Raw genomic sequence first — 27572 nt, 5'->3', positions numbered from 1 at the left:
TGTAAATTCATGCTGTTTGAGCAACCTGGATTGTGTAAACAGCTCTACCTTTTCTCAAAGGACAGGTTCTGAGTAAGAAGAGGCATGTAAGAGACTAATGAGGATAAATAAAAAAAACCGAACAGCTTTTCTGTCACTGAAAATAATTGCACCTGACATTCTAGAGCCTGAAATGTTAGAGTGAATATAATAGGAAAGTTGAGTTGTGTGGAGATGAACAGAGAATGATAATTCACTGCTTTTCACATACAGGCAAGGAAAGGGTAGAACTAATCCCCCTGGAAGAGAAGCTTTTAGTCCTGTTGGTGATTTCTGTATAGTCTGAATTCTAGGCTCTTTGTCTGACTTTATCAGTTTTATATCTGGGTATGAACTTCACTGTGACATTGAAATTTTTACCAAAACCAAACAAAGTTTGGAAGATATTTTGGGCTCACCTAATTTATTTCCCTGCAATATGGCAGCATCAGCCATTTCAAGGACAGTTCAGACCACTGGTTAACTCATCCTTAAAGACTGGAGACTCCTTGGGATACCTATTTCAGACCCCTTGTTCCTTTTCTATTAATTAGTCCAGCAGTCCTTGAACTTATATTTTCCCAGTGCTTTGACAAGGCGAAAGCATAAATTCTGTAGCGTGGGTAACGCCCACAGCCAGTGTAGAAGTCACAATGCTGATACATGTCTACTATGAAATGTATATTACAAAGTAGATAATATTTTTAATGGAGTTTAATATCTACCAAATCACACATGGTAAGTACAAGATACCTACTACAATCCAGCATGTCACCATATTATAGATTTATTTATTTTCAACAGAAAAGGGAGTTATATTTGAAACACTTTGAAACACTGATCATTTATAAAAGAATTGGTGAAGTCACCTTTGGTCAATCCGGCTTGGTAGGCTGACAACTACTGTTCTGGGTGTGTAGGAGCAGAGAAGAATTTTTTTGTAATAAACTGGTTTAGTGCTTGAGCATTCAGGGTTTCTTCAAAAAGCTGTACAGGTGGGGGACGAGGTAATCTTTGTAATGGCCGTCTATGAAACCTTTCCCGCTGTTGTGCACAAACCAGCACTGCACGTTAGTCCCATACACGCGGTCTGTCCTGTAGTCCTTCTGCAGTCCCCTGTGAGGAAGAGGCCACCCAAAATGAAGGTCAGGGCACGACAAGTAGATGAGAAGACATCATTAATCCTGCTTGCTCATGGCACTGTAAAGTGGTGACCTGTGTGCCTTCACTGGCAGAGAGGAAACCACAAATGCAATGAATTTTGTGGTTCTGTGACTGTGTGGGCCTTTTGTGGGCATCCCAGGCACTTTTACACAGCCTATCCGAGGTCAGATTCTGAGAGCAGCTATATGGCCGGGACTGCTCATGCCCGGGTACAAATACAAAAGAACCCAACTTGCATTACTGCCTTGAGTGTCTTGCCAAAAGCTAAAGCCAGATTATTTGTTAGCAGAGGGAAAACAGGGATTTTTTTTTTCCCCCTCAAGATCCTTAAAAGTTATTAAGCCTGCAGTCAGTGATGTCATTAAAAAGAAACGAAAGATTTAGAAAGAGCAATAAAGCACGTTATGTCTACCTGGTAACAGTGAGCTTGTTTCCTTTCACTTCCATGGTGGCTTGTGGTTTCTCTGGAATTTGCCCAGGTCTTTGGTGGTGGATGTACACTTCTGGTTCAGATGCAAACTGACCTGATCAAAGAGAGATTCAAAGCTCTTTGCATGTCCTAACTTTCGTGGCTGTAATGTAAGCTGCTGCTGGGCACTTCTGAAAATCCAAGCTAGCTGCAGCAGGCAAACCACTCCTGCATGGATCATTGTGTCTCCAGCTCTATAGGATCACCCACACGGGGTAAAAAGCCCTGCTTTTGAGCCAGCAAACCTCTACTTAAGCAGACTGGAGCTGTGAAGGGAAAACCACCTCTGCTGCACTGGGTTCCCACATCTTAATAGGAGCCCTGGGTGGGTCCAGGGCTTGGAGGGCTCTTTTTCCCTGTGGATTGAGCCCTTTGCTTTTGTTTTATGCTCTTGCCAGAAAAGGGAGAGCTGAATTACAAACTTTTGCACAGACATCTCAGAAAGAAGGTTTGAGGCGTTTGATTCAGGCTTATTATCAATTCACAACAGATTAGCCAGGCTGGGAAAGCCCTGTGACAACATCACCAAAGCTAGCAGGCCTTTTATGAAAACACCCTCCGCAGCCAGGATGAGGAATTATCTCCCAGCCCCTGATGTCCCACAGTGTCCTTGGACATTACAGGAATCTCTCCCATTTCCTAGTTGAATGTTTTTCACACCTTCCCCATCAGGACACAGAGATGGCTGATTCACTCAAAGGTCTAGGAAAAACCCTCCCTAGCATCCCCCTCATCCCATCACCCAGCCCTTACCTATCAGCCCATGTGCTTCAGGAGATAACTGGTTTTCAGGGGGGATGTAGATTCCCAGGAAGTCGACGTTAACTGGGTGATTCTTCCACACACGGTGCAGCAGAACCATGAAGGACATTTCCTCGCCCACGGTGATAGTGACGTTGCTTTCCTTCTTCACCGATATGAGAAGTCTAGCAGAGACAAAACAAAGCAAGGGCTCAGTTCAGCTGCCCACACATAAGCTCTCAGGCCCCTTGAGATGCTTTGGGGCATCCAAAGCCTCTGTGCGGGGCTGGCAGATAGGACAGGCCCCAGGAGAAACCCATAGCCCTGGGAGAAGCCCCAGAGGTTTGGCAGGACAGTGTCTAATAGGATACTTCATGCCCATCTTCAGGCGAACGAATCCTGCCCTACAAATCTAAGCTGTCACAAAGAATGGAGATTTAAGAAGTGAACCCACTGCCTACACAGGTGCCCAGTGCTGGAGGGCGTCCAGTTTTGCTGCCAGCTGTTAATCTGCAGATGAAGGTCTCCTGAATGTCATCTCCCATCTATCTGTGTATATCAGGAGCCCCTTGTGTACCTCAAATAACATGAGATGCTTACGTTCAGGCAACTGAATCTTGGTTTTCATTAATACAGTCAGCAGCAGGGAGGGAAATTAATCTATTCATATTTATTCTTAATGAATTTAATCACTCTCTTGGCCATGCTGCCTAATCTTCATTAAATTCATAACCTTCATATTGAGACCTCAGACATCCATCTAGCTAAGGTGCACACACCCAACTGTAGGCACCTTGCAGCCCAGATCCCACCCATGGGTGGGAAAACCTAATGTTGTGTTGCAAACAGTCTTCACGGGGCAGCCAACAAATGCTCATCAACTTACTGTTTCCGAATGATGTGTCCTGTGTCAGACCAGGTCAGCGCGATGCTGTAAGATCCATCCTTCAGTGTTATTTTTTCTGTGTTGATCTCCACTTTCAGGCCTTTGTTTTTGAAATAAAACCCGATTTTGCCAAAGTAGGTGTCGAGTTTCTTATTTTCTGCCTTCTTGGCCCCGATTAGCTGCCCATTGACAACAACTCCTGTGAAGAGCAGAGCAGGAGATGTTGCCTAAGTGTTGGAGCACAACCTAGAGACTTGGGATTCTGCTCTCAGCAGGGAGTTCCATGGGATCAGCAGAAGTGGGGCCTCCCTCTGACCCCTCCTCCTAACAAACAAAGAATTTATCAGATCACCTCCTGATGCTACTATTCACCCCTGGCATATCAATTTGGTGGGAATCCATGCTAGGTGTTGCTGGTATTATGAGTCAATTCATAAGCCATTCAGTCCCTTGTGTGACAGGTGAGGGGGACAGGCAGTGGAGGGATTTCCCAAACATTTTCATCCTTCTGAAAAAAAAGCAACCACTGCCATGCTTCAATAGGCAAACCCTGATTGTTGGGAAGAGGAGCACACAAAGACAAGAAGATTCACTCTAAACTGTTTTAAGCCACCACCATTTGGAGAATGCAAGCAGAAAATTGGATGCCAGGAGCCAGGTTCTACCTCTGCTTGCAGTGGAAGTACCCCAGAAACTTGTGCCTCTGCTTTAATGTGGATCGGGAGTGACGTTAATGGTATGTGAGTCATTTGTGTTTAATGAGGGCAAGCAACAAGGCAAAAATCACAGAACAATTTGTGTTCTGAATGAATTTCTGGAGCGCTATAGTCCAATCCCCTATTCAAAGCAGGTCCAGCTAGATTGGGTTGCACAGGGTCTTGTTCAGTTTAGTGTGTTATATCTTTGATGATGGAGATTTCCTCACCTATCTTGCCCCCTTTACAGTATTTGGCCATTCTTATGGTGAGTTTTTCCTAGCATCTAATCTCTAATGTGAACTTGGTATGTTGCAACTGGTTTCTCTTGCTTCTTGTGCTTTTGCTATGCAACTCCGAAAACTGTCTGGCTACATCTTTACCTTCTGATTAGGTGGTTGTAGACAGCAACAAGATTCATCTTGAGGCTTTGAGTACCAGCTCAAAGCTGGTATTGACCAGCCCCAGCTCTGTCAGCCCCTCTCTGTACATCCTGTGTTCCAGCCCCAAAAACGTCTCTGTGGCCATCACCAACTTTGGTCCAGTTTATCAATGTCTTTTTTGTACCGGCAACCCTCAAATTGGACACAATAATCCAGATGTGGAGGGACATAACCACTTCCCTCAATCTGATGGCCATGCTCCTGTCACCATGCATCTGCCTTGTAGGTATTTTCCCTGTTCCCTTTCAATACCTTACAGACCTGAGGGATGAAAAGTGTGACGTAATGTAAACTGCACTTTTAATTCCCTTACCAGTACCACGATCAGAAACCAAGTTGAGGATATCTCCAGGCTCCGAGTTGATATTAAAGCAGATGTTCCTCTGGCTCTTGGGCAGGTATATGATGAAATGTGGGTCGTTGTCCACTGAAACACAGAGAAAAGAAAGGGGTGTGATAAGCAGGCCAATACTTGTCCTGGAGGACACAAGCACTGCTCAGCTCTTGGTGGTTTGGTGCTGGTTGGCATCTGACCATCTCCCTGTCAACATTCAGAGACATCCATGCCTCTGCTCATTGCCTACGGGGATATCCTTGCCAGCTTCCATTCGTTTACTGGTGTTCCTCATATTTTGGAATCATTTAGCTCTTCCTGTGCACTCGGCAAATCCTAGACCCTTGGCCAGGATTCTCTTCGCAGAAAGTGGTAACAGGTAACTTTCAGGGGATGAAGGAGCTTTTGAATGTATTGAATCTTTTGATTATATTGAACCTCTTGAATAGAGTCCTCAATATTTTTTCATTATTCTTACCAACTCCTTTATCTTCTTCAGCTTGATTCCAGGCTGATCAACATTTCCCAGAACACAAAGAATTTCCAGTGCAAAATACTTGTGTAAGATGGGCAGGTAACTTTGCCTCAGTCCCCTTCTTTTCCAAACAGTTTCTTGACTATCTCTAAGTCTTAAATTAACCCTTGATCTATGCTGGGGAGGGGTTTGATAGCTCTTTGTTTGATAGCTATTTAGATACACCCATTCACACACGGGTATAGTCACAGAGTTATTGTAGTAATACCGCTTCTGTAGGCAGTGGTTTTCCCAGCTGGTTTGTGTAAGAAGGCACTGAACTGTGGCAAAGGCCCAAGTGTTAACAGGATCCATCCATCAGCAGTGCATTCAGAGATTTTTATCTACCACAGAGCATTCATGCTGTCATTTACAATGGCAGTAACTTTACGTTGGCTTTGATGCTGCAGTGAAGCTGCTTGCATGCTCAGTGAAAGCCGCAGCCTCGAGGAAGCATGCAGCAGCAGATGGGATCACTGGAATCCTATTAGGGTCTAAACTAGTCTCCCTCTTGTAATTTAGGTCATGTTTTTACAGATTCATTTATTCCAAGTCAAAATGACTCAATATTTTAGAAAGAAAAGCTTAATCATTGGGTGCTACATGGATTTGCAAGAATTTGATGGAAGTGGCTGTGATCTGGGACACCCATGGCTGTGCCACGCACAGACCTTCAGCAAGGGCTGTATCAAGTGCCTTTCGTGCTGATGTCCTCTGCAACAGTTGTAAAGTAGCTTCATCAGCTAGTCACAGCAATTGATTTATTCTCTTCTGCACTAGCTCTTAAATGAAGATACAGCTTGTATACAGTACAGAAAAATCAACAAGGAAAAATAGGACAGCCGACAGACCCCTCCATCATCAGTGGTCCTGTCTGAGGCAGGCCCCGTTGCTAAATTGCTGTGTTTCATTTTACTTCATTCCAGTTGCCCCAGCTGCAGTTTAAGAGCTGGTTTAAATCATTCATGGATCCTCAGCATCGTGTCACCGAAGCTGAAATTCCCAAAGTGCCCAACAACTATGATTTTCTTTATTTGTTTATTGGGTAAGGAGTGTTGCTGTCTGGTGCTTCTCTGCAGAGAAATGCTGTAGCTTTTACCTCTGTTTATGCTCACAGCAGACACAGGAGGACTCCTTTGCTCAGGCATGAAGCTGACTGGTACAGCTGTGACATTGGCCCAGGCTGGGATACCTTTATTATTATTAGGTGCGTTTGGAGTTAATCCCAAAGTGCCTGTTAAACGACAGTCATAATTAGATTTTTGTTAGTACAGACGTTTTAACAGCATAATTTTTAAAGTAATGCAGTGGATCAGAGTCCGATGTTGCTATACCAATGTAAAGCAAGCACAACACTATTACTACAGGCAGATTTATTTACAATTAGGATGGGTTTGCTCCAGCATCACCACCAGAGAAACACGACCTGCTTACCAGTGCAATGAAACTACACATTAGCTATTGGTGAAAAATGCAGCCTGACATTTTAACTCTTATTGAATAGGCCGCACTTCAGCAAGGCCCTCAAAGCAATGCTTTGAGTGTTCTTCCAAATGAAAAACTGCATGTTTAAAATCTAGCACGCAGTAAAAAAGCTGTGATGACTTCGGTCCTGAGTCTGGGGTGCCTGAAAATAGGTATGACTATTTCTGCATGCCCTAGGACAGCCCACGTGCATAAAGGACTACAAATAAGTGCAAGCATTTAAAAGGTAATCCTCTGCATGTCCCATTCTGCTAGAAGTTTCTCTCCTTTTGCCATAAAGAAGAGAAAGTAATTTGTCACCTCTCTCCCACTCAGTTCATAAAGCAATGTGATCTTGGATGACCCTTGAGACTTGGTTTTAATATGCTGGGCAAGAGCCAGAGCAGGGCACATGTTCTCATCAGTGAGCCATGCTCTGAAGGATGCAGGGGGGAAAGGAATTTGAGGGACAACAGCAGGACAATCACACCTTAAACCTGCATGGTCACATCTTCCAAACATCTCTCAGCATCCTCTCCTTTGAACCCTAATGCAGATGCTGGGTCATTTTTACTCAGCCAGAGTTATTTCTATTAGCACAGTCACACGTGAAGCCAGTGCAGATAACAATGGAATTAAAACCTGGTCAGAACCGTGGGAGTTTCCAAGCCATATTAACCCCACAGACTGTTAGGCATGAAGAAACTCTCCTACGCACAGCCCAGTTTTGCAATAAGGCTGTTCTGATAAAAGAATAGTTAACCAATCATTTGAAAAGTGAGTTATTTTGGTGGAAGCCTCTGAGTCTGTCTACGCAGACAGTGCAGCTCTAACGAGAGTTGTATAGGGACAGAGAGAAAAGTCTGCTTCAGATTATACATATGCTTGTATACACAAACCTTTTGGTAGAGCCTGCATGTTTTGCACAATCATAAACACGGGTTTACTTTGACATAACTTTGATAAGTTCTGTCCTCTGCTATGGTTCAGGAGTGCAGATGTTTTGACCCTAATTGCAGTGTTGTTAAGTTTTGACTATTCTGTCACACGCTGAAAGACACAAGGACCTAATGATAAAATCACTTAAGTCCTTTGTATCTTCTAAATCAAAATAAACATGATCTGAATGTCAGCTGGTGCCATCTGTAATGAATTCCCACCATAATACATGCCAGCCCTCTGCTGATCTGTTAGATTGCCGTGAGTTGTAGCACCCAGTAACAAATTCTACAGCTTGATTCAGTGTGAGGAACTAGACTTATCTGTCCCAGTAACAAGACGTTAAATCTGTGACATAGCTGGTTTATCACAAAGTTCATCACTGCAACACCAGCACATTCAGCCCTCACTGAATCCAATGGCTCCAAAGAGCACTTGTGCAACAGGATGCTCTCAGAGCGGCTGAAGCTTTGGTCAGCGTTCCTTGAAAATACAGGCTGTCCTAAAAGTACAAATACTGTGACTGAACAATGAACACAGTTGTTTTTAAAAATACAAGGAGAACAAATCAAAAATGAGAGGTAGAGTAATGGACAGACTGAGACACTGACCTGAGCAGCAGCCCCTTCTGGGGTCTTTGGGCTGGTCTGCGAGCATTATCTCGTCTTTCTCAGAGTTCTCGATCAGCATGGCTGTGAAGGGGGTGACAATATGATGGTCAAGGGACATCTGCAGGATGGACTTCGTGATGTTCCTCTTCAAAGCTGCAGTGGGGGCTGTGTTTCTGGGTGGGAAATAAAACAGAAGGCATGGTTAGTATCTCTGCTATGCCAACTGCTGTGATTATGCCTCCACAGAGCAATCACAGAACCAAGCTGATAGGATGCAGAGGTTGCAAGAAGGCAAAGCTGAAGGCCTATATGAACACAGTCTATATAAGAAGACTATTCTTGGTTTCTTTGGCCTTTGGGCTGGACTCAGAGAAGCCCAGTCCCATCTTTTGATCTCAACAGAAGACCTCATTCTGCTTTAGGTGGGATTCATCAGACTTCCTAAGGTCAATGGGCTTCATCCTGAAACTGTCTGTAGCTCTTACTCAGGCTCTGAAAGGTAAATTAATTTCATTCACTCATCCCCACAGCTGCATCTAAGCCTTATTCCTCTAATTAATTGCTCTCAAACCCTATTGCCTGATATCTGTGAGTGCTAACAATAGGAGTGTGAGGGGCTGAAGGTATCACCTACCTTTATTTTGATTTGTTTATCTTACTCATGTGAAGCCCATCTCTCTGTGGTCCCAGAGAGGACCAGATTGCTCTCCAGCTTCCCTTCCCTCCCACCACTGATCGTGTTTTTCTTCACCTCTCTGCCAGCATCTGGTTGACAGTCAGATAGGCCCACAGCTTCTTAGTGAATTCAGGATCTGCATATTTGTCTTTCTTCATGAAACCATCCAGCTCTTCAACATCTCGCAGGGTTTCCATGACAAGCTCTGCATTTGCCTATGGAATAAATGAGAAATGAAGATGATGGGGGGTGAGCCAGGTGAATGGGGTGGCTCTGAGGCCCCCTTCTTGTCACCTCTTGACATGGGTGGCATTAAAGATCTACTCTGACTCCATCTATGGTTACTTCTAGATGAGAAAGTCCCAGCAGTGTTGGCCTGATGGCCATGGGGAGGGGAGCTATGGCAAGATGGTCTTCTGTTAAAGATGATTTTAGTGACAGTGGATTAAAATAGGTAAAGCAGCTGTTAGCAGTAGCCAAAGAGGGTGCTACCACATACCAAAATAAGAAGCAGCTTTTCCTCTGCTTTTAACAGAGCTCTGCTATCCTCCCCTCAAGCTTTTTCATGCCCAATTCCTCCTTAGAAACAGAAGCCAAATTCTCCTTTCTCCCACAGGTCCTTGAGCAGCACTATGTTTTGGTTGAACGTGCTTGATTTTTGCAACAAATAACAAATGACGACTCCCTAACCCCATAAGAGTGTGGATATTTTGACTCTTCTCATGAAGAACGAGCCAGATGTAGTATTTCCTCCCAATCCCATTCTGCTCCATGAGGAAGAGCAGCCCTGAAATACGGGGAAAGTCTCGTTGCACAAGCCATAAGGCAGAGCATATAAGGCCAGCACTAGGACATCACCCTGTAGAGCCACCAGCTTGAACTGGGAGGTTCAACAGCAGGAGGTTCAGCCTTACAAAGAGCTACCTCAGGGAATCTCCCCCTGCACCTCCACAAGGCACGAAGGAGGACTCCATAGTCTCAAAGCAAAATTCTGTTTTGCAAAAGGAGACTGTATGGACGAGTGAATAAACCAGCCCAAACCCCAGGAGCAGGTATCCTAGAGAGAGCCTCACTCACTGCTGTCGCTGTGACGATGCTTTCCAAGTGCTGCAGGTTCTCCGTGTCCACCTTCCCAGCCACCACGATCTCTGAGCCACCAAAGTAGTTGTGAAAGCTGCTTTGGGTGACGTCTGACACCGACTCCTGTGGGTAGTTGAACTGAATCTTCTTCAAGAGCGGGGTGGAGACCTGGTTGTAGAATTTCTGAGGTGGGAGGAGACAGAGAAGTGAGTCCAAAGCAACCCTCCTACGTGTGCCTTTCCTACTGAAAGGAGAGCAGGTGACAAAACTGGGAGCCTTGGTGGACAAGGGGGACTTTCCCTGTCCCAGTGAATGCAGAGTCCTTTATAGTTAAGCCTTAGCACATCTGTATGTGGGTATGGCACGGAGGTCTGGCCCACGATCTGTGGAAGTCAAAGGATGGTCATAAGCCCACGGGCTATTATTACAGAACCTGTTTTGTGCCTACAACTTGACCACAGGTCTATATGGGCCTACATCAATTAACAGGTTGGTCAGCTCTTGGCTATTGTGTAAGACACATAGCTGCTTCCCACCTAATTCTTGCCTGAAATTAAGCCTCTGTCTCACTTTTGTTCACTTCTGACTGTCTACCCTTTGCTGATCCCGTTGTACTTGGCTGATGTGAACGAGGATCTGCACACAGCTGGAGTCAGCATATGGGACCACAGAGGGAAAACAGGTACCCATACAATGCCACGGGTAGCAGCCATCTCCTACCAAGGGGCTGCAACAGAGCTCCCAGAGCTGAGAACTTAGTGCAGTGTGTCCTGTCACACCTGTCCTGGGAAAGAAGCAGTATGGGAGGTCTGATGAAACCAGTGAATTGAAATGGAATAAGGGTATAAACAGAATAAGGAAATAAGAGTTTGTTCCTGTTCACAGACTTGTAGCTAGAGCCTCCTAGAACTGTGCACTTTCTTATATTGGTAAATTTTGGATTAGCATTTAATATTTGTGTTTGGGTATTTTCTAGCACTGAAGTGGCCTGAGGTAAAATCCAGGCCTTACTTTTAATTCAGGAGATCTATTTTTGGTTAGGACTGTTTTATAGTATATAAATCCTACACTGAGCAGTACAGTAAATATGCATTATAGATGCTATAAAAATTGTAACTAGGAGCACTGAGCTGTTAGAAAAAAACTGGGTCCTTGGTTTCAGAGGCAATGGGCAAGAAATGCACCTTCATTTGGGCAGAGGTCTCCTGATTTCCAAAAATCCTCTGGGCCATGCCACGGTTGTCAGTTGCAATTCTCTGCAGGAAATCATAATCTACATCAAACCCAATTCCGAGGCAGAAGAGAGAGAATTCATCCTTTATGCTCTGCTTCACATTCTTCTGGATCGTAGTCAGCTTGAGCTCACCTTTGAGACACACAAGGAATGACATCCATATGAGCAATGGTGCAAGCGAGAGTGTCTCTTGCAGTGTCTCTGGTTCTCTCTTAATTATAAGGAGAGTCTAGACAGCTAGCTCAGATGACAAGCCTCCATAAAATAAGGTCAGATAAACCCTGTCTACAGTGACATTTGGGCTTCTCCCAGATGGAGATTAACAAATCATTTCCACTGAAGACAATTCCTTCGAACTATCTTTTGGTATATGATGATATATTCTTTGTGTATTCAGGGCTTTTACTAACTTCCCAGGGAGTCAGCCATTGCAAAGCATCTAGGCTTCTCCCAGAACTCCTGCTTTAAGCTCTCCGCAGACTAAGACATCTTCATATAGGTTTGGTTTGTCACATTTACTATGTCTTATGCCACCATTGTCACAGTTAAAAACAAAAACAAAAACAACTCACTAAAACAAAACAAAAACATTTTTTTTTAACTTATTTTGAATGGCAGTTTGTCTAATGGGCTGGCATCTTGCACTGATGGATTACTTCTGGCCTGTGTCAAATTCAATCCAAATTAATTTGCTTTCTGCCTTATTTTCCTGATTTCAATGTTACACTTGGGACTGTATAGATCTGTGTGGCCTGAGACCACTGGAAGAGGAAATTTTCTCTAAGGTTGTTGTGCTTACCTCTCCTTTAGGACTCATGCGTCTCTGTAGTTGCAAGAATAACCTGCATAACATAACCTGCATAACCTGCTCGTCTTCTGAAAATTTCTGTACAAAGCCCCATCGCATCTCTAGCACTTGGCAAAAGAGCAGTGAGCCATTGCAAGAAAGGGGAACACATTTTTTTTAAATTTACTGTCAGAGTGTCTATGTGCTGCATGCATTTGTCAGGCTAATTCCACTGGCCTTTCTTCTCACTTAAAGCAGGATCCTTACCTACTGTTGGGTCTCCGTCAGAAACCAGTACAATCATGGAGACTGAGTTAGGGTCTAACATGCCTAAGTTTTGGGCTTCATTCAGGATGAACGTGGCTCGGAGAAGAGCTTCATTAATATTTGTGCCTGTCAAAGACATAATGAAGAAAACAGGTTTGATTCTTTTTGAGTCTCTTATCAGATCCAGATCACTCCTGAGATACTAATGGAATTAATTAGCATGGACAAAGACCTGAGATCAAGGCAGCAAACCCCCTCCTCTGTTATGCTTTTGGTACATCTGCTAGCACTCTGGTTCCCTGAGGAAACAGAAGCTGAAAGGTGTTGCATGTGGGTCATTGTGTTAAACAGACCTTCTCCATTTTCCTCATTTATAGTTATACCATTTATTGAAATTAACAGAATCAGCCAGGCTTTACATCTCTAGTAGAAACAGCAACTTAATTCATCTGCTGTAATTCATCTGCTCTTGAGTTTGTTCACCAGCGTGTTACTTTTTTCGTACCAAGATATTGAAATATATGAATACTTATATGAAGGTATACACACTTGTATGTCCACACACATACACATTTTGCACCAAGTTCTATGAAGAGACCAGATGTTGATACCCCTTTTTTTCCCCTTTTCAGTGGGGGGCTCCCCCACTGCTGGTAATTCCAGTAGGACCAGAATGAAGCCTCCAAAGGCTGAAAAGGGCAACTGTCCCTGTTTACCAGTCAAGGAAATAACACACAAATCAGATGAACGGCTTGCACAGGGTGGTACTTACTAGATCATGGTGTAGTCTACAACTTACAGCCTTTGGGGACCCTGGAGTTGGGCTATGTGAGACCTTGCTTCACAAAGCCATGAGATGGCTGTGGTCTTTCATGTATATTTGGGGTCTGTAAGGCTGCAGGTAGGCCCTACAGATTAAAGATAGCTGTACTATGGTGCCATAATAATTTAGAGGTGACATACCAGCCACAGACATACCTCATTGCTGGGGCATGGTATTGTGGCAGTGCTAACAGGGCAGAAGAAGGGTCTACAGTTCTTTTACTTCTTCCCTAAGCTCATATCTGTCACAGTTTATTCATGAGAAGGAGATGCCATCACATTCCTTAACACAATAAACTGGAAGCCTTTTTCTCCTTTAGCCCCAGGGCATGCTTATCCCATCTCAGGAATCAGACTTTTTGTTAAGAATACTCCACCAATCTGAGGGTTGTCTTAGATACCCATTCCTGTGATACTTCCGAGAGCACCTTGCAATCAAAACCTCATACCCCCGTTGGGATGGATTGTCTGGATGTACTTCTTAGCGTCTTCAACCTGCGCTGGGGTGGCTGAGACTAAATTATCTCTCCAGCACCGGACATTGTGGTTGAAGTCAATAAGAGAAAACTGATCGGCAGCACGGAGCTCACTCAGTATTGCCTTCATGGCCTCGATGGTCTGAAAAGAGGAAATTCAAGAGATGATAAATTTAATGTCCTGTTGCTGAAAGCATCTTCTTAACGTGGCTACAAGCAAACAGGTGCCTCTGATGAATAAGAATGTGAGTACTGGAATCCAAAATAGCATCTGCTTCACAAATCTCTCCTTGTTTACACTTCTCTCATGAAGTAGAACTTTTCTCTAATGAAATACATGAAAAATGCAATTAGCAAGAACAAACCCATGTGTCTCAACCTATCCTTGCTTAACACCTGTTAACAAAGGGTGAGGTTAGAGACAGAAGCAGTATGTGAGACATTGTGGTCCAGGAGAAAGGAATTACTAGCTCAGGAGATTTAGCTCTGCCCGCAATGCTGTCATTTTAGGCTGGGTAACATCTGTTTGAAGATATGTGATTTCCAGAAGTAACAATTAGCCTATATCCCAGTTCTGCAGCATTAATTTCCCCAAGGAAGCAATATGCCAAGTCTTAGTATTACGCTCTGAAATAAATTCAAATATACCTAGATCATCGCAGACAAATGTTTGTCTATCCAGTTCTTAAAAATCTTCAGTGACAGATGATCTACTACCTCCCAAACTCCCCTCTCAGCATTACAAAATTGTTTTATTTTATTTTTTTTGAATATTTAATATAAATCTTTCCTGCTGTAAATCCATCTGATTCCATCTTATTCTACCTTTGGTGGACATGAGTGTCAGTTGCTGGGTTTTTCTATTGGAACAACAGATTGCATACCTGAATGCCGATTATGTCTCTCTACGTCTTTTCTTTTGCAGTCTAAACCATCATATTTTTTTTTTTTACCCATGGGTTATATTGTCTAAACCATTCTTACTGCTGTTCAGTGGGCAGTCAACAATTTGTCCACAACTTTTTGAAAGCAGGGATGTAGTACCTCCACTGAGACTTTCTCAGGATTTAGTAATGGAAGTTTGAAAAAAAGATATTCAGTGTTCTTGTAAAATGCTTTGTGATGTGTCAAATAAAATTTTACTTTAGAGCTAAAATCGGTATTCTGATGGCAATATCTCTTCCTTACAACATGAAAGGAGAATTACAAATAATGAATAAAAACATGAAGACCTTGATTCAGCAAATATTCACCAAATTCACTGAGACTTTTGACAAAGTGTAAAGAATCAGCCTGGTAATTCTGAGTGGCAGTCTGCCACAGAGTTGGATGGTAAAGCACATGGGGAAAGTTGGCAGGAGGTTCTTTTAGTCAAACACTTACTTGTTTCATTTTCAGTCCCCACATCGAGCCACTGACGTCTATAACAAACAAAATGTTTTTGGGCAGAGGATCAAGATTTTCCGGAGCAAAAAAGTGAATAAAATAGCCATTAAAAATCTGCAAAATAAAATAAAAAGCTTCACTGTCAAGTGAGCTATGTTAAAGATGCCAGGAAACTCAATATAACAACAGAACAGAAAATGTTATTCCTCTTTATGGACCAAATCTAACTTCAAGGTCTGCACATATTTGTACTGTAGCCTTACACCATCTATACTCCATAGTCTTTACTGTTAATCAAGGAAAGCAGAGCCCAGTTGTCAGACAACTACCATGCACTGGCACGGGGATGAATGAAAATGTTTTTAAAAAGTCTGTTCCCTCTGTAATAATTCAACCACATAACTCTGCTTCATGTTAACATAAAAATAGTGATGTTCTGTCTGTCTCCTTATAATATATTGGTGCAACTTCCAATGACTGTCCTCTAATTCAACATCTAGTAATGAAAGACATTGGCTTGTGGACAAGACAGAAATCTGCTCCTGACTATATGTAGTTCCACGCCTTAGTCATAAATTAAGTAAATCCATTCTGCTCACTTAAAAACTCTCTGTTCTTTCAGTTGGATACAGAGCTTTCTCTCATGCTTGTTCTCCCTGAACATACCAGCACAGCTTCATTTCTGCCTACTGAACTGCAGAAGGAATACAGTGATGATGTTTAGCACAGTTTGCCTAATGACAGCAATTTGCCTATTCACAGATCTCGCATCCTGGTTAAACAATACTTACTTCTAATTCTCCACCCGTGTTTTCCCTGTTCACATCATACTGCACCACAAAATTTCCATCTACTGCTGTGGAAGAGCACGTGGGGCATTTTCGTTGTTGAGCCATCGTTGGCTTGAAAGAAACATGAGCCTGGAAACGAGAAGTGATCATCAGTTAATCAGATGTTGTGTGAAAGGTGGATCATTGAAATGAAAAGAGTTCAGCTATTTATGAAATATCTTGTTTTACTAAAGATTTTCTTCCTTCTTTATTTACACACTTGTTTTAAGTGAAAAATTGACTTTGTCACTTCAGAACAAAAGCTATGCTAATGTTTGCCTGGACATGCTGATTCAGTAGCAGCAACTGTGACTCAAACATGGTGACACATTTCTACAGCACCAAATCTTTCTATCAGAGCCAGGTAAACCATTTCTAGTAAGTAATATGATGTCTTATTTAGCATTTTCTTAGTTGAAACTATTCATAATTTTATAAATATTTTGATTTTCATTTTTTTTTTTCTGAAGAAATAAGAGCTTTTCATTTGTCTGTAAATTGAGTAGTAGAAATTATTTTCAGTCCTGTGACTGGTTTTGCAGGTTTTATGTTATTATTTCTCTGCTTTGACTAGATAACATAAAATTTCTTAAGAAGACATAATAAATGTACCTAGAAACAAACTTTCCCACATACTCAGATTTAGTGCTTGTGCAGCATCTCCCTTATACTGTAAGGTCTTTGGAACATGTGAAACATCCTCTCTGTTTCAATGTTATGAATACTCAGGACTCTTGGCAATATTTTGCTATAAAGCCCTTATATATGCTATTAAGAATATTGCCATGACAATAAAGGTGAATAATGGCAACAAACAGTGCCTTCAGACTTGAGAAGAATGTGCCATAAAAGCAGCTGAATTAGTGTTCGTTTTTACTCTGAATTAGCATTCACTTATTTGCCTTCAAATTCATGATTAAACTCTCTCCGATGATATCTGTTCATGTTAGCTCTGAATTAGTTTGCTAAACTAGGAATGTGTGTGAATGAGACATGAAGCTGAACCTGTATATCAAGGAACAGGCCTGAAAGGCCTGATCAAGGCCTGATATATTGTTATAGCAATATAAACTGATTTTGGGGTCTGAGTCACACACCTTGTGTTAGATCTCTATCTAAAAGTGAGAGGAGATGTACCCTATCAGAGTCATCACTAGAAGTTTCTTGAAATTTTTTTCTACTCTTGGAAGGTTTATCCATACACTACAGCTATGCTGAAGATAGCTAGGCTAAGAATGTCAAGGAAAAGAGCAGTCCTCAAATAATTCACCATGCAGATGTTCTCAGTTGAAACTGAGATTAGGGAGTTATTCCAGAGTGGTTATTCCACTTGATATTCATCACCTACCTTTTTCACATCCAGCAATTCCTGTGTACTGCTCTTTCAGAATTACAAATGAAAGCTTTGTGCAAAGATGGGCAGACTACATGCTCTTTCTGTATTGCTCTCACAGTGGTATTGGAACATCTTGTACATACAGCTAGGTAGCAATATTGAAAATACTATATTTTTGTCATATTTTTCCATACGTGTAGCAGGTTTGAGAAAAATACCATAACTGCATAGTAACAAATGTGAAAACTGAAGTTTTCATGCTATTTCCACTCCGTGACTGTTACCTTTTTCTCTCCCTTGGAGATGGTGGTGATTCCATTAAAATGATCTCCGAGGGAATTGGGAACATGTACATAGCGAAGTCCCTGAGGCTCAATAATGCGGACATCCACCTAGAGGCAGCGAGGGAGGACATTTAGTACAGTGCAGTGCCAGTGTTGTACACACTGGGTATTCCATAAACCCTCCACAGGCAAACTCCACAAGAAGGGTGGGATCCTCTTGAGAATGCTCCTGTAGGGCTAATTTCATTTGGGGTGGGGATATGCAATATTGAAAACAAATGATGACAGAAAGACCAAAAAAAAGTGTCCAAAATTAGAAGAGTTTGTTGGAAATGTTCATTCTTTCTTCTTCTCTCTCTCCCTGTGGCAAGCACTGGGGCAGGAGTCAAGGGTGATATGCTGAAAGCAGAAAAGCATGAAATGTCTCTGCCTAAGTGCTGCTTTGGGTACTGAGGCCAGGAGGAATGTTAGGTGTTGAGTCTTCCTCTCTACATATGCTATTGACAGGACAAAGAGTATTTTCATTTTTGGCTGGATGGCCTGAGATAAGGACTTTTTCTGTTTGTGTTAATAAATAGTTAGGAGGTCTACTGGGAAGCAGGATATGGTGTCCTTTTCAGTAAGACTAACTCAGGCCTTTGGAAAACTTGAAACAGATCACAATCTGCACCAAGGAAATGTGAGCAGCAAACTTTCATTTACAGCTTGTGCTGAAGCCAAGGAAAGCTGAAGAATGCATTTGTGATACAGAACCATAAGAACGGCCAGATGGAAATGTCCAGCTAGCCCTGAATCCTGCCTCTTGACAGATGACGGAGGACACTCTTGGATGAGTATAAGAAAGAGGGTAAGAATAAAACTAATTATCTTTTGGCAGCCAGCTGTGGAGGAACTGTCATTCAGAGAACATCTGCTATCGTAGGACACTATCTCATGAGGCTAGGATTATTGTAAAAACCCCTATTCTGAATAAGTAGCAAACCTTGTTTGTTTTCCTTTAGTCAAGGGAAGCTTACACAAGGGTATACATGGACCAAATCTTGTTTGCTCATGTGGTTGTGACGTTTAGTCGGTCACGACTCTGGAGATGCCCAACCATGTTACCACGAGAGGAGGAGGCAGGACACATTTGCTGTTCACTCATGTGGCTACACAGCTCTTGTCTTGAAGTGTCTGATGCTGGCCTGTGCAGTGACCTTGAGGCTATTTGCATCAAGACCACATAAAAGGAAGGAGCTGTAGAAGAAATGTCCTGCTGTAGGGCTCACAGGAACTTTGGCTGCTTTCTCAGGGAGGATTCACCCGTGGGGTGCTGCCTACACACACCAGCTCTACTTTACCTCCATGTGCTTTGCCAAGCGTCCTGGCTTCATGGAGATAACATGCTCATAGGAGCTCAGTTTCCTTCGAATCATTTCCTGATAGTGAAGTTCAAACTGGATCCTTGTTCCCGGAGGCACATTCACTTCAGTTTTGAAGTTTTCCATATCCAAGGCATTGCTCCTGAAAAGTTAGCTGTGGCATTATTTTGAGAAAATACAAGGAGAAAGAGAGCTTTTTTTGTGTTTTGGTTTAGAGTTATGCATTTGGTGAATCCAATTCTAACTGCGGACTACACCAGGGAACTGTTAGCACAACATGTATTATCAAGCTGAAAGCAGAAACGCAAGTTAAGTCCCTGACAGTTAATTATCAGAGTTGCTCTAAGTAAGCAAAACCTGCCTCTCTAATCTTTCTTCCTTCCTAGGGTCCTCCCTCAACTCTTTCCTCTTGGAATAGGCCAGCTCAGTCCTCATATGAGTAAGTTTAGTACAGTATCCATATGCCAAAATCCTTATACCTCACTATTCCAGCAGCTTTGCCTTTGGCTTTTGCTTGAGAGTACATTCTTCTGGCTTCAGATTTTTCTCGAATCGAGCTGGTAAATGTTATACCATTGACATCCCTAGGAGATAGAAGATAGTCAGTTTGTAAAAGAAACAATTTCACCATCAATGACTGTTTTTCTACTTTAGAAAAACATCAGTGAAATCTAATCTCTTTATAAGCTGGTGGGAAATAAATTAATAAGGCTCTTGCTTAACCCCAAATTAATGTTTTCCAGTAGGTCTGCATCTTTTTTCCCTGCCTGCTTTTTTTATTTCATGTAGCCAGCCCAGGGCAGCTAGTTACTCATGTCCTAGCTGTTTTGAAACATGGATCAGTACGTGTCTGCCAAGCAACAGCTGGCTGCTGCCTTTCTGAATGCATGTGGAGCCAAACTACCTTCTTTCTGTTCGGTGAGGGTTCTCATTTGGGTCTCTGCTTTGATCTGGTGCCAATTTGCACAAGACAGGTAGTCCATTTGAGACTTCTGTCCTCTTGTCAAATTTTGTTGACATTGGCCAATGGCCCAACAATTACCAGGGACAGAGAGATGGACAGACAGATAATACAATGACACAAGCCTTTCTGCATTGAGAAAGTGTGTTTAAATTACACCAAGGCTGGAAAATAATGAGGTATTTTGATTTTATGAATATTTTCCTCCCACTATGTTCTCCCTTATTATCGAACCTACTAGAGCACAAGGTTGTTATCTGCCCACTACTTACATAGTAAAGTTGTCAATAAAAGCTCCTTTGGGAACTTGTACATCAAACACTATGTGCTGGGACCGTTTTGCGTTATTCACCATTTTGGCTTGGATCATAGTGTTGGCCAACCGTGAGGTTATAGTGGATTGGACTTTGTAGCTGTAAAGACCTATCTTGTCATCGTCCTCCACCTGTAATTGACAAAATGACTCTATAAATTTGGGACACAGATAGAGAATATATTCTAGGGCAGTATCAACTCCTTTATAGTCTCGGTGTCTTTTTTTCAACCACTGTTCATTACAATATGGCAGCCAGATGGATCACGAACTCCATTTTAAGACATTTCCATATTTCATTGCCACGGTGACAGTGTGGAAAACTCATTTGAATATAGCTTATTATAACATTTCATCTGAAAGGTGGAATTTATTAAGCTGGAATACTTTCCTTGCTTCTGACCATACAATCAGTCCTTGGAAAGACTGTAGGTGTAATTCAGCATAGAAGGGTTGTTACACAGTAATTTTCAACATCACATATTGAGGAAGAGGGAGCTTCTATTTTCAAGAAAGGTCCTAAATAAAAAAGACCTGAAGCATTGAATATTGACCTAGTATTGTAAATGGTTAAACCATAGCAGTGGCAGAACAGTATTAAACTGGCATATTAAAATCTGCCTTTGTCTAATCACTTTTGTTGCTTATTTCTTCATATTTACCATACTCTTCTCCCTCCAAGAGCAGTTGTATAAACAGCATTATGCAAACAGTCGGCTGTTTAAAGAAAATAGGTTAATACCCAACCAGGAGTAAAAGCAAGGAACTGAACAAACAAAAGGATTGATTTCAAAAAAAAAAATAAAACGGTTAACTACAAAATCACTTTGTTCAATATTTTTCCACAGAGGAAGGAAAAACTCACCAGATCTTCAACGTACCCCCAGTCGGATGTGCTTCTCTGCAAAAGAAAAATACAGAGAATGTATTTCAGCAGAGCTAAGAGCACAGATTGTGGCTGTTTCGGACAGTGATAACTATCTAAAAGCTGCTTTCAAAATGATCAGAATTAGTTTGAGTTCTCAGACATGGTGTGCAGATTCCTTTTGCCTTATTTTATGTACATGGGATCTTGGAGCATGTGATCTGCCAGCTGTGACTTAGACGCTGTCAAAACAGAAAGGCAGCTCTCTTATTTGATCGTATGAAGAGAAAAAGAAAAGATTGTCTTAAGAACTTAAGTATTCCTTCAACAATAAAAAAATCCTTTGTGAAAACAAAACATGCTGGCAAAAAGTCTTAGGCAGAAACCCTAGCTTTTAACAACAACAGCAAAATCTCTTGTCTTTCTGGGAAAAGTGGAAAACCTCAAAACCCTGAATTTTTTAGCTCTTTTTGTTTTTATTTACATTATAGATTATTTATTTATATTATTGAATTGGATGTGATATGTATTTATATATAAATCTATTATGTAATTGATGTTATATCAATTTATACACTTTTATATATGCAATGTTAGTTCTGCATGCATTGCTTAAATGAGCCGAAACAATGCTCATTAGTGGTTGTTTTTATTTCCTGCCATATGAATATTTCCACTTGGGAATTTCTCTGAAGAGGTGGTGACATCTTGCGGCCATTTGAATCATTCTGTTTAATTCCCTGAAACTTAAACTCATAGCAGTAACCCTGGAATGGGATTTGGCTCACCTAATTCTAAGGAGAGAAGCAATTGCTTAATACAGCTGTCTACATTGGTTTTATTGTCACAATTGGGCAACCTCAGCTCTTCAGAATGAATGGGGTGATCGACTTCATCTGGAAATAGATACCTTCATTCAGTTGAATGAATTCTGCCCTACGCCTCACTGACTGTACTGATTAGGGCAGTGGGTGCCCAGTGCTGCTGGAGGTGCCCAAGGGTACCACCTTGCTGTCAGATGGGGCTCCAGGCGGTCATGAGGCTCTTGTAGGTCTTTCTTGTTATTTGACAGCCCATAAGATGGTTTGGACCATCTGTGCTACCTCACACACTACTAGATGCATACAATACGGCAACAAAATTAAGGCCTTCAGCTTCACTGATGACGATCAGGAACCTAGTTCACATACTGATGGATAAATTATGAAAATGTACAAAAACAGATCAATTCTATCTCAGGTTTACTTAGTACATAAAGCTAAAAGGACCCCAAGCCACAGAAGATGCTTATGATAACTGCTTTAGTCACATGGTGCATTAGTAATTTTGTTTGAAGCTAATTTATATACTAGGAGAATCTAGAGCTGCATAAGAGGTGATACATGTCATAGCAAGATCATTTAAATGAGGTGATTGTAAGGATTCTTTGAAGCCAGACAGGTAGACTGCAGGATTTCTACCTCACTGAGAACACATTCAGGTTTTTATTTCACAGTTGTACAGGTTCCACCTGAAACATTCAGACTGGGATTTCAGTCTCTGGAAGTTTATGGCACTGTAGATACCCTCTGCAAAACATGATTGGTTGATCCTTGCATAGTCCGTCATGAAACCTTACAAACATCATTGTACAATGAACTGGACCCTTTACATCTGATAAAGAATCAGACTGTGAAAAACAGCTATTATCCCTAGACATATCCTTAGAGTAGGAAACATCACAACTGTGGGTACCAATTAAGAGTAAACAAACCTCAAATGAAACAAATTCAATTTTGAATTTGTACAATGGGGATTTTTTTTTTAATTTTAATTGTGGTACCTTAGTACATTGGGGATTTTATATTTTTAATTGCGGTACTTTTCTGTTTTTCAGTGGGTCTCAGGGTTTCCAACTCACCCACATAAAGCTTTCAAGATGCCCAAGTTTCCTTCCTGATTGTTTTTGTGAGGGTGGAGGAAAAGGGGGAGGCAGTGCTGGAGACATGAGCTTATCACTTGTACATGTAGTGACTCCCACAGCTGCTGTTACTGATCAGACATGGGGTGGGCCAACCAGCCCCCTTGGGATCTCAAAGGTTGCAGAGTGTAGCCACTCCAACAGGTCAAGAGGACAAAGCTGTAGATAATTACATTTCAGGTTTTAGTGCTGGTGTGGTTACTGAAAATATGGCTTTTGAAGAGACTTCTGTGGCACGTGAGATTCGTGCTATTTCTAAAATGAAGACTTGTGGATATTTTCCTTTGCACCACATCCAAATCTGCTGATGACCACACTGCATGGAAACAATACAATGTATGGTAAAATGCATATTAGGGTGGAGACAAGAAGTGCCTCAGGAACTGCTCTAAGCATCTGGTCTTAATAGATTCAGAGCCCTATCTTCAGGGAACTGAGACTCATCTTTTCCTGATATCTGTGCAGGCTATGGATATTTAGCCCTCAGTATGGTCTTTGTTCAAATCACTGTGCATGAATGTTGCAACTGCTATGCAGTCTATCACAAATCAAATATTAGGTACTTCAAACTGCCTGTTACCCATGGCTGCTGACCTTGTCTCCTTCTGTCTTGTCCGGGGAGGACGCAGCCATGGCGTCTAAGGAAGGAGTGTATTATGAGAGGTAATGCATTAAAAGAGATTGCAGGGGTTTTAGGTTATCTACGGGATGCCTCCAGCAAGTTGATTCCCAGAGAAGCTGTGGATGACCCATCCCTGGAAGTGTTTAAGGACAGGTTGGATGGGGCTTTAAGCAACTTGGTCTAGTGGTAGGTGTCCCTGCCTATGGCGGAGGGTTTGGAATTAGATGATCTTTAAGGTTCCTTCCAACCCAAACCATTCCATGATTCTGTGATTCCACCCTCTCACTCCTTCCTCATTTCCTTCCTGTGCTGGTTCTCATGGCGAAGAAACCAGGCAGGCAGAACAGTAAAGGAATTAGGTCTGATCTCACAAGTTGGAGGCTCTGTACAGCTGGGATCAGGACCAGGCCTGCTACAGAACATCCTGCCTTGCAGTCTAGACACAAGCGCCATTATCTCTAAAACAGACATAACGGTGCTGCTCCACCACACAGAGGTTCACAAGGTTACCTGCATTCCAGCCCATCAGGGTTGGAATGTTTTTGTGGTCTGTTTCTGTGGTCACAAGGACCATTCACATACCTGAGACACAGCGGTTTTGGAATTACTCAGGAACAATTTTTTTTTTTTTCAACAAAATACTTAATCTGGTATCTAGAAGCCAGTTCTTTCTCTTTATGGCCTATTGGTATGGGCTACAGAGGACCTCTGTTTTCTTGCCAATGGGCTAGTGAGCTCACTGCAGGAAAATGTACTGCTAAAACAATAATTTGGAAGATAGTCTTCCTCTAATGAGAGACAATAAATAACTGTGTATCCACTGTTGGCCAAAAGCTACAGTCTCGAGAGGGTTTGGTTAGTTCATTTTCATTCATTAATCTAGTTCACTTCATTTATTAATCTATTAATCTTTTAACATGAGGGTAATTCATCCTGCAGCTGAGATCTTCACTCTACTGGTTTGCAAAGACTCATTTGATAGGTAAAGAATGGGAAATAATATACAGATGTAAGGAATAACTGGTATCATTAAAAAAAAAACCACTAGTAGGATTGCAAATTATTGCATACATATGTCTATATCACTATGTATCCAGAAAGCTGGGGACAAAGACAACATAATATATATAGCACTAATATAGATATATTGGAAAGAAATGATGCCCCAAAGAAATGCAGCTAGAGAGGATTTCTGCTTTGATAGTCATTACAATATTTAAATACTGGTCTGGCAAATGTGAACTGGCTTAATTCATATTTATGTTAAAATCGTCTATCTTTCTGGCAGTGTAATGGGAGCTTTAGGTGTCATTAAACTACATTTAGACTCATCCAAAAGAAAAGCCTTAGGATAAAGATGAATCACATTTGCCTGAGCTTAACTTCAAAGGTGCTGGAAAATCCAACTTCATTCAAGAAGATCTTTTGTTTTTACTATACTGAGCAAGCTCAAGAAAGGCAACATCAGAGCTATGGTGGAAGTCAAGGTCCACTACAATCGTCATTGTTTTCATTCAGTGTAAAAAAAGCCAGCATCTTTAAATAACTGATATCATTATTTTTTCTGTTAATTACTACCATGTAAAACACAAAAAAACTCCTGCAATGTTGTTTTAAATGCTTCTGTTCCAGAAGCTGACAGAGTACAATTATCTGCAACACATCAGCATGCTGGAAAGAAATTTTCTTCCCTGGTCTCAGACTCTACCAGATCATTTCCCATGTGACACTGTAATGCACTCTTTTGACCTGAGCTAAATATGAATGAATGGACTATCTGCAGCACTGGAAGGTCTGAACATACGTTGCCAATGCCAAAAGTTCTTGCCTTCCATTTTCTCATGGAAAAACCCCACAAATATCACACACAAAATCTGACAATTATGTCCACTGATTATCATCTGTATTATGTTCCTACCTTAGCAGCTCAGATATAAAACAAGACCATGTGCTAGGTACTACAGAAAGGGTAGTAGCAGTTCTCCCAACAAGATATGTGGAGGTCTCAATGTATATAAGGACGTGCAGGTCCCACCTGATTGCGCATTCACAACCCTTGAAATGGAACAAGCTGCCTGGGAAGAGCTCCCCGGGATTATTGCTTCCCTTTTCTTGAAGCATTTCAGGGTACTGTACCTGGTACCTGCCATTTCTTGTCTTGGAGACTGGAGGGAATCCCTCGATTTCCACGTCAATCAGGTTTTCCACTTCCTAGAGGAGAAAGAAAGGGAAAGAAAGAGGTGTTGCTGCTGTCTTACAATTTGTTTCATCACTTGAATTGTTGTTGATTAGCACTCTGAGTTCCAAAAGGAATTTACGTCCCCTTGGTGCACATGCAGAGCAGAGGTTTAAACTACCTCAGACCAAAATGCTGCATATTCATCATACATTCAGTTTCCTTCTGTGGCCAACTAGCTTTATACACTCTTAAAACATCATGACTTTCACTATCATTTTATAACCTTTTCTTCTGAAACAATGAGTAATATTTAATATACTGAAATGCCCATAAAAAGCAAGAGGCAGATTACCATTGGAATGGGTCCATCTATGTTAACTTCAACATTTCAGATACTGATCTCACTTAAAACAGCAAGTTTAGAGAATTCATGCTCACATCAGTAGAAACTGTCTCTGATTTTATACTTAGGAATTAAGTTTGACCCACTGACAGCAAAGGAACATCAGGTCTTTTCCAAGTGCAAATCCGCACTGATTCAATTAGAAGTCTGTTTTTTACACCACGGCAAAACCCTTAATTAAACTTTCTTAGCAGTTTAATTTATGGCAATAAAGAAATTTAAGTTCATGAGTTGCTCTCCAACTTAAATGATAGCATACATGCAAAGTTTTGCACAAAATTAACTTAAATTGTTTAAGCACATTGGTATTAAAGTGATACAATATCTATGGTTAGAAAGGAGCACAGAACTTTTTTTTCCATAATATTTTTCTAGAATATTTTCTAGAATATATATGGGAATCATAAACACAGGATAAAAATCTCACTGTGTCTTGAAGAGCTTTGTAATAAGAAAGAACAAGAGAATATCCCTTCTCATTAATTCTTTTTGTTAATCTTGCAAAATAAAACAAAGCTTTGTATGATCCCTGCTGACTTCATAGAAATACTGCAATACACACTTGAAAGTTGAATTTGAAACAGAGTTTTCAATTCATTTGGAAATAGGTATAGACACTCAAATATAAATTCATGGGAGTCTAGGGGTTTAAATCTGGACTCAGCTTTCAAGTCAAAACTATAACTAAACTTCTTTTTATTATTATATTATCTATCCTAAACAATTTCATGCTCTTCTATAAACTATCTTTCTGCTAAGAAATGTACAGTCAATGGGATCTTAATGCTATATTTGAATTCCTGTTAACAAAAAAATGAGTTCATATGAAACTTTGCAGAAATTCATCGTGGCCCATACAGGAGACCCCATCCACAAAGATAACTAAGTGTTGGGTTGCTGCTTATTCCAGGGACACTGGATCTAAACCACACTGAAGGGTCTGAACATAGAAGCCCACTTGAATGTTTAAAGGTTAAAACCACCAGAAGAAGGCAAATTTGAGTTAAAAATATGAATCCCGATGGAAAGAAAATTGGAGTTATGCTTATAACATCCCGGCTTTAATAATATTAAAAAACAACACTAGAAATGGCAGGTGAAAACCAATTATCAGACCAATTCCATTTACAGCTCAGAGTAGAAGAGAATTCATGGGGCACAAGCAGAACGATGAAGCAATGACCCAATTCCGCCCTCACTCAAGCCAGCTCCAACTGATCTGGACTTCAGCAAGCCAGGCAGACCTAGGCCCTGCCTGGAAATACTCACATCTGGGATTTCGTCGATAACGAGGTCAAAGCTTCCTACTTCAGAAATGAGGTACAAAACCATTAAGCAGACCAGGTGCTTCATTTTCTTCCTGCTCGTCTCCTGAGAACAGCCCGCATAGGTACTAGACACAAGATCTTCCCTTCTCTGAGACAAGTTCAAGGAAACGGCTTGGGGTTATGT

At 41.5% G+C, this 27572-nt stretch overlaps 1 protein-coding gene across 1 annotated transcript; it reads right to left on the bottom strand.

Annotated features, from left to right (window-relative positions):
- Positions 1 to 789: 789 nt before the first annotated feature.
- ITIH2 (inter-alpha-trypsin inhibitor heavy chain 2) lies at positions 790 to 27572 on the bottom strand. Its single transcript, XM_083821310.1, has 21 exons — positions 27390 to 27572; positions 25675 to 25749; positions 20957 to 20992; positions 20051 to 20223; positions 19297 to 19401; positions 18797 to 18959; positions 17457 to 17564; positions 15798 to 15926; positions 15004 to 15120; positions 13594 to 13762; positions 12323 to 12448; positions 11219 to 11400; positions 10032 to 10217; positions 9030 to 9169; positions 8279 to 8451; positions 6364 to 6498; positions 4730 to 4843; positions 3279 to 3477; positions 2405 to 2577; positions 1595 to 1706; positions 790 to 1134 (listed from the first exon to the last, which is right to left on the bottom strand). Exons 1-21 carry the CDS (start codon positions 27471 to 27473, stop codon positions 987 to 989), a joined length of 2847 nt encoding a protein of 948 aa, XP_083677436.1. The 5' UTR covers positions 27474 to 27572; the 3' UTR covers positions 790 to 986.

This window comes from Anser anser, assembly GCF_964211835.1.
Source record: "Anser anser genome assembly, chromosome: 1".
NCBI classification, from domain to species: domain Eukaryota; kingdom Metazoa; phylum Chordata; class Aves; order Anseriformes; family Anatidae; genus Anser; species Anser anser.
Note: the sequence above shows the minus strand (reverse complement) of the source record. Positions and strands in the feature narration are given on the sequence as shown.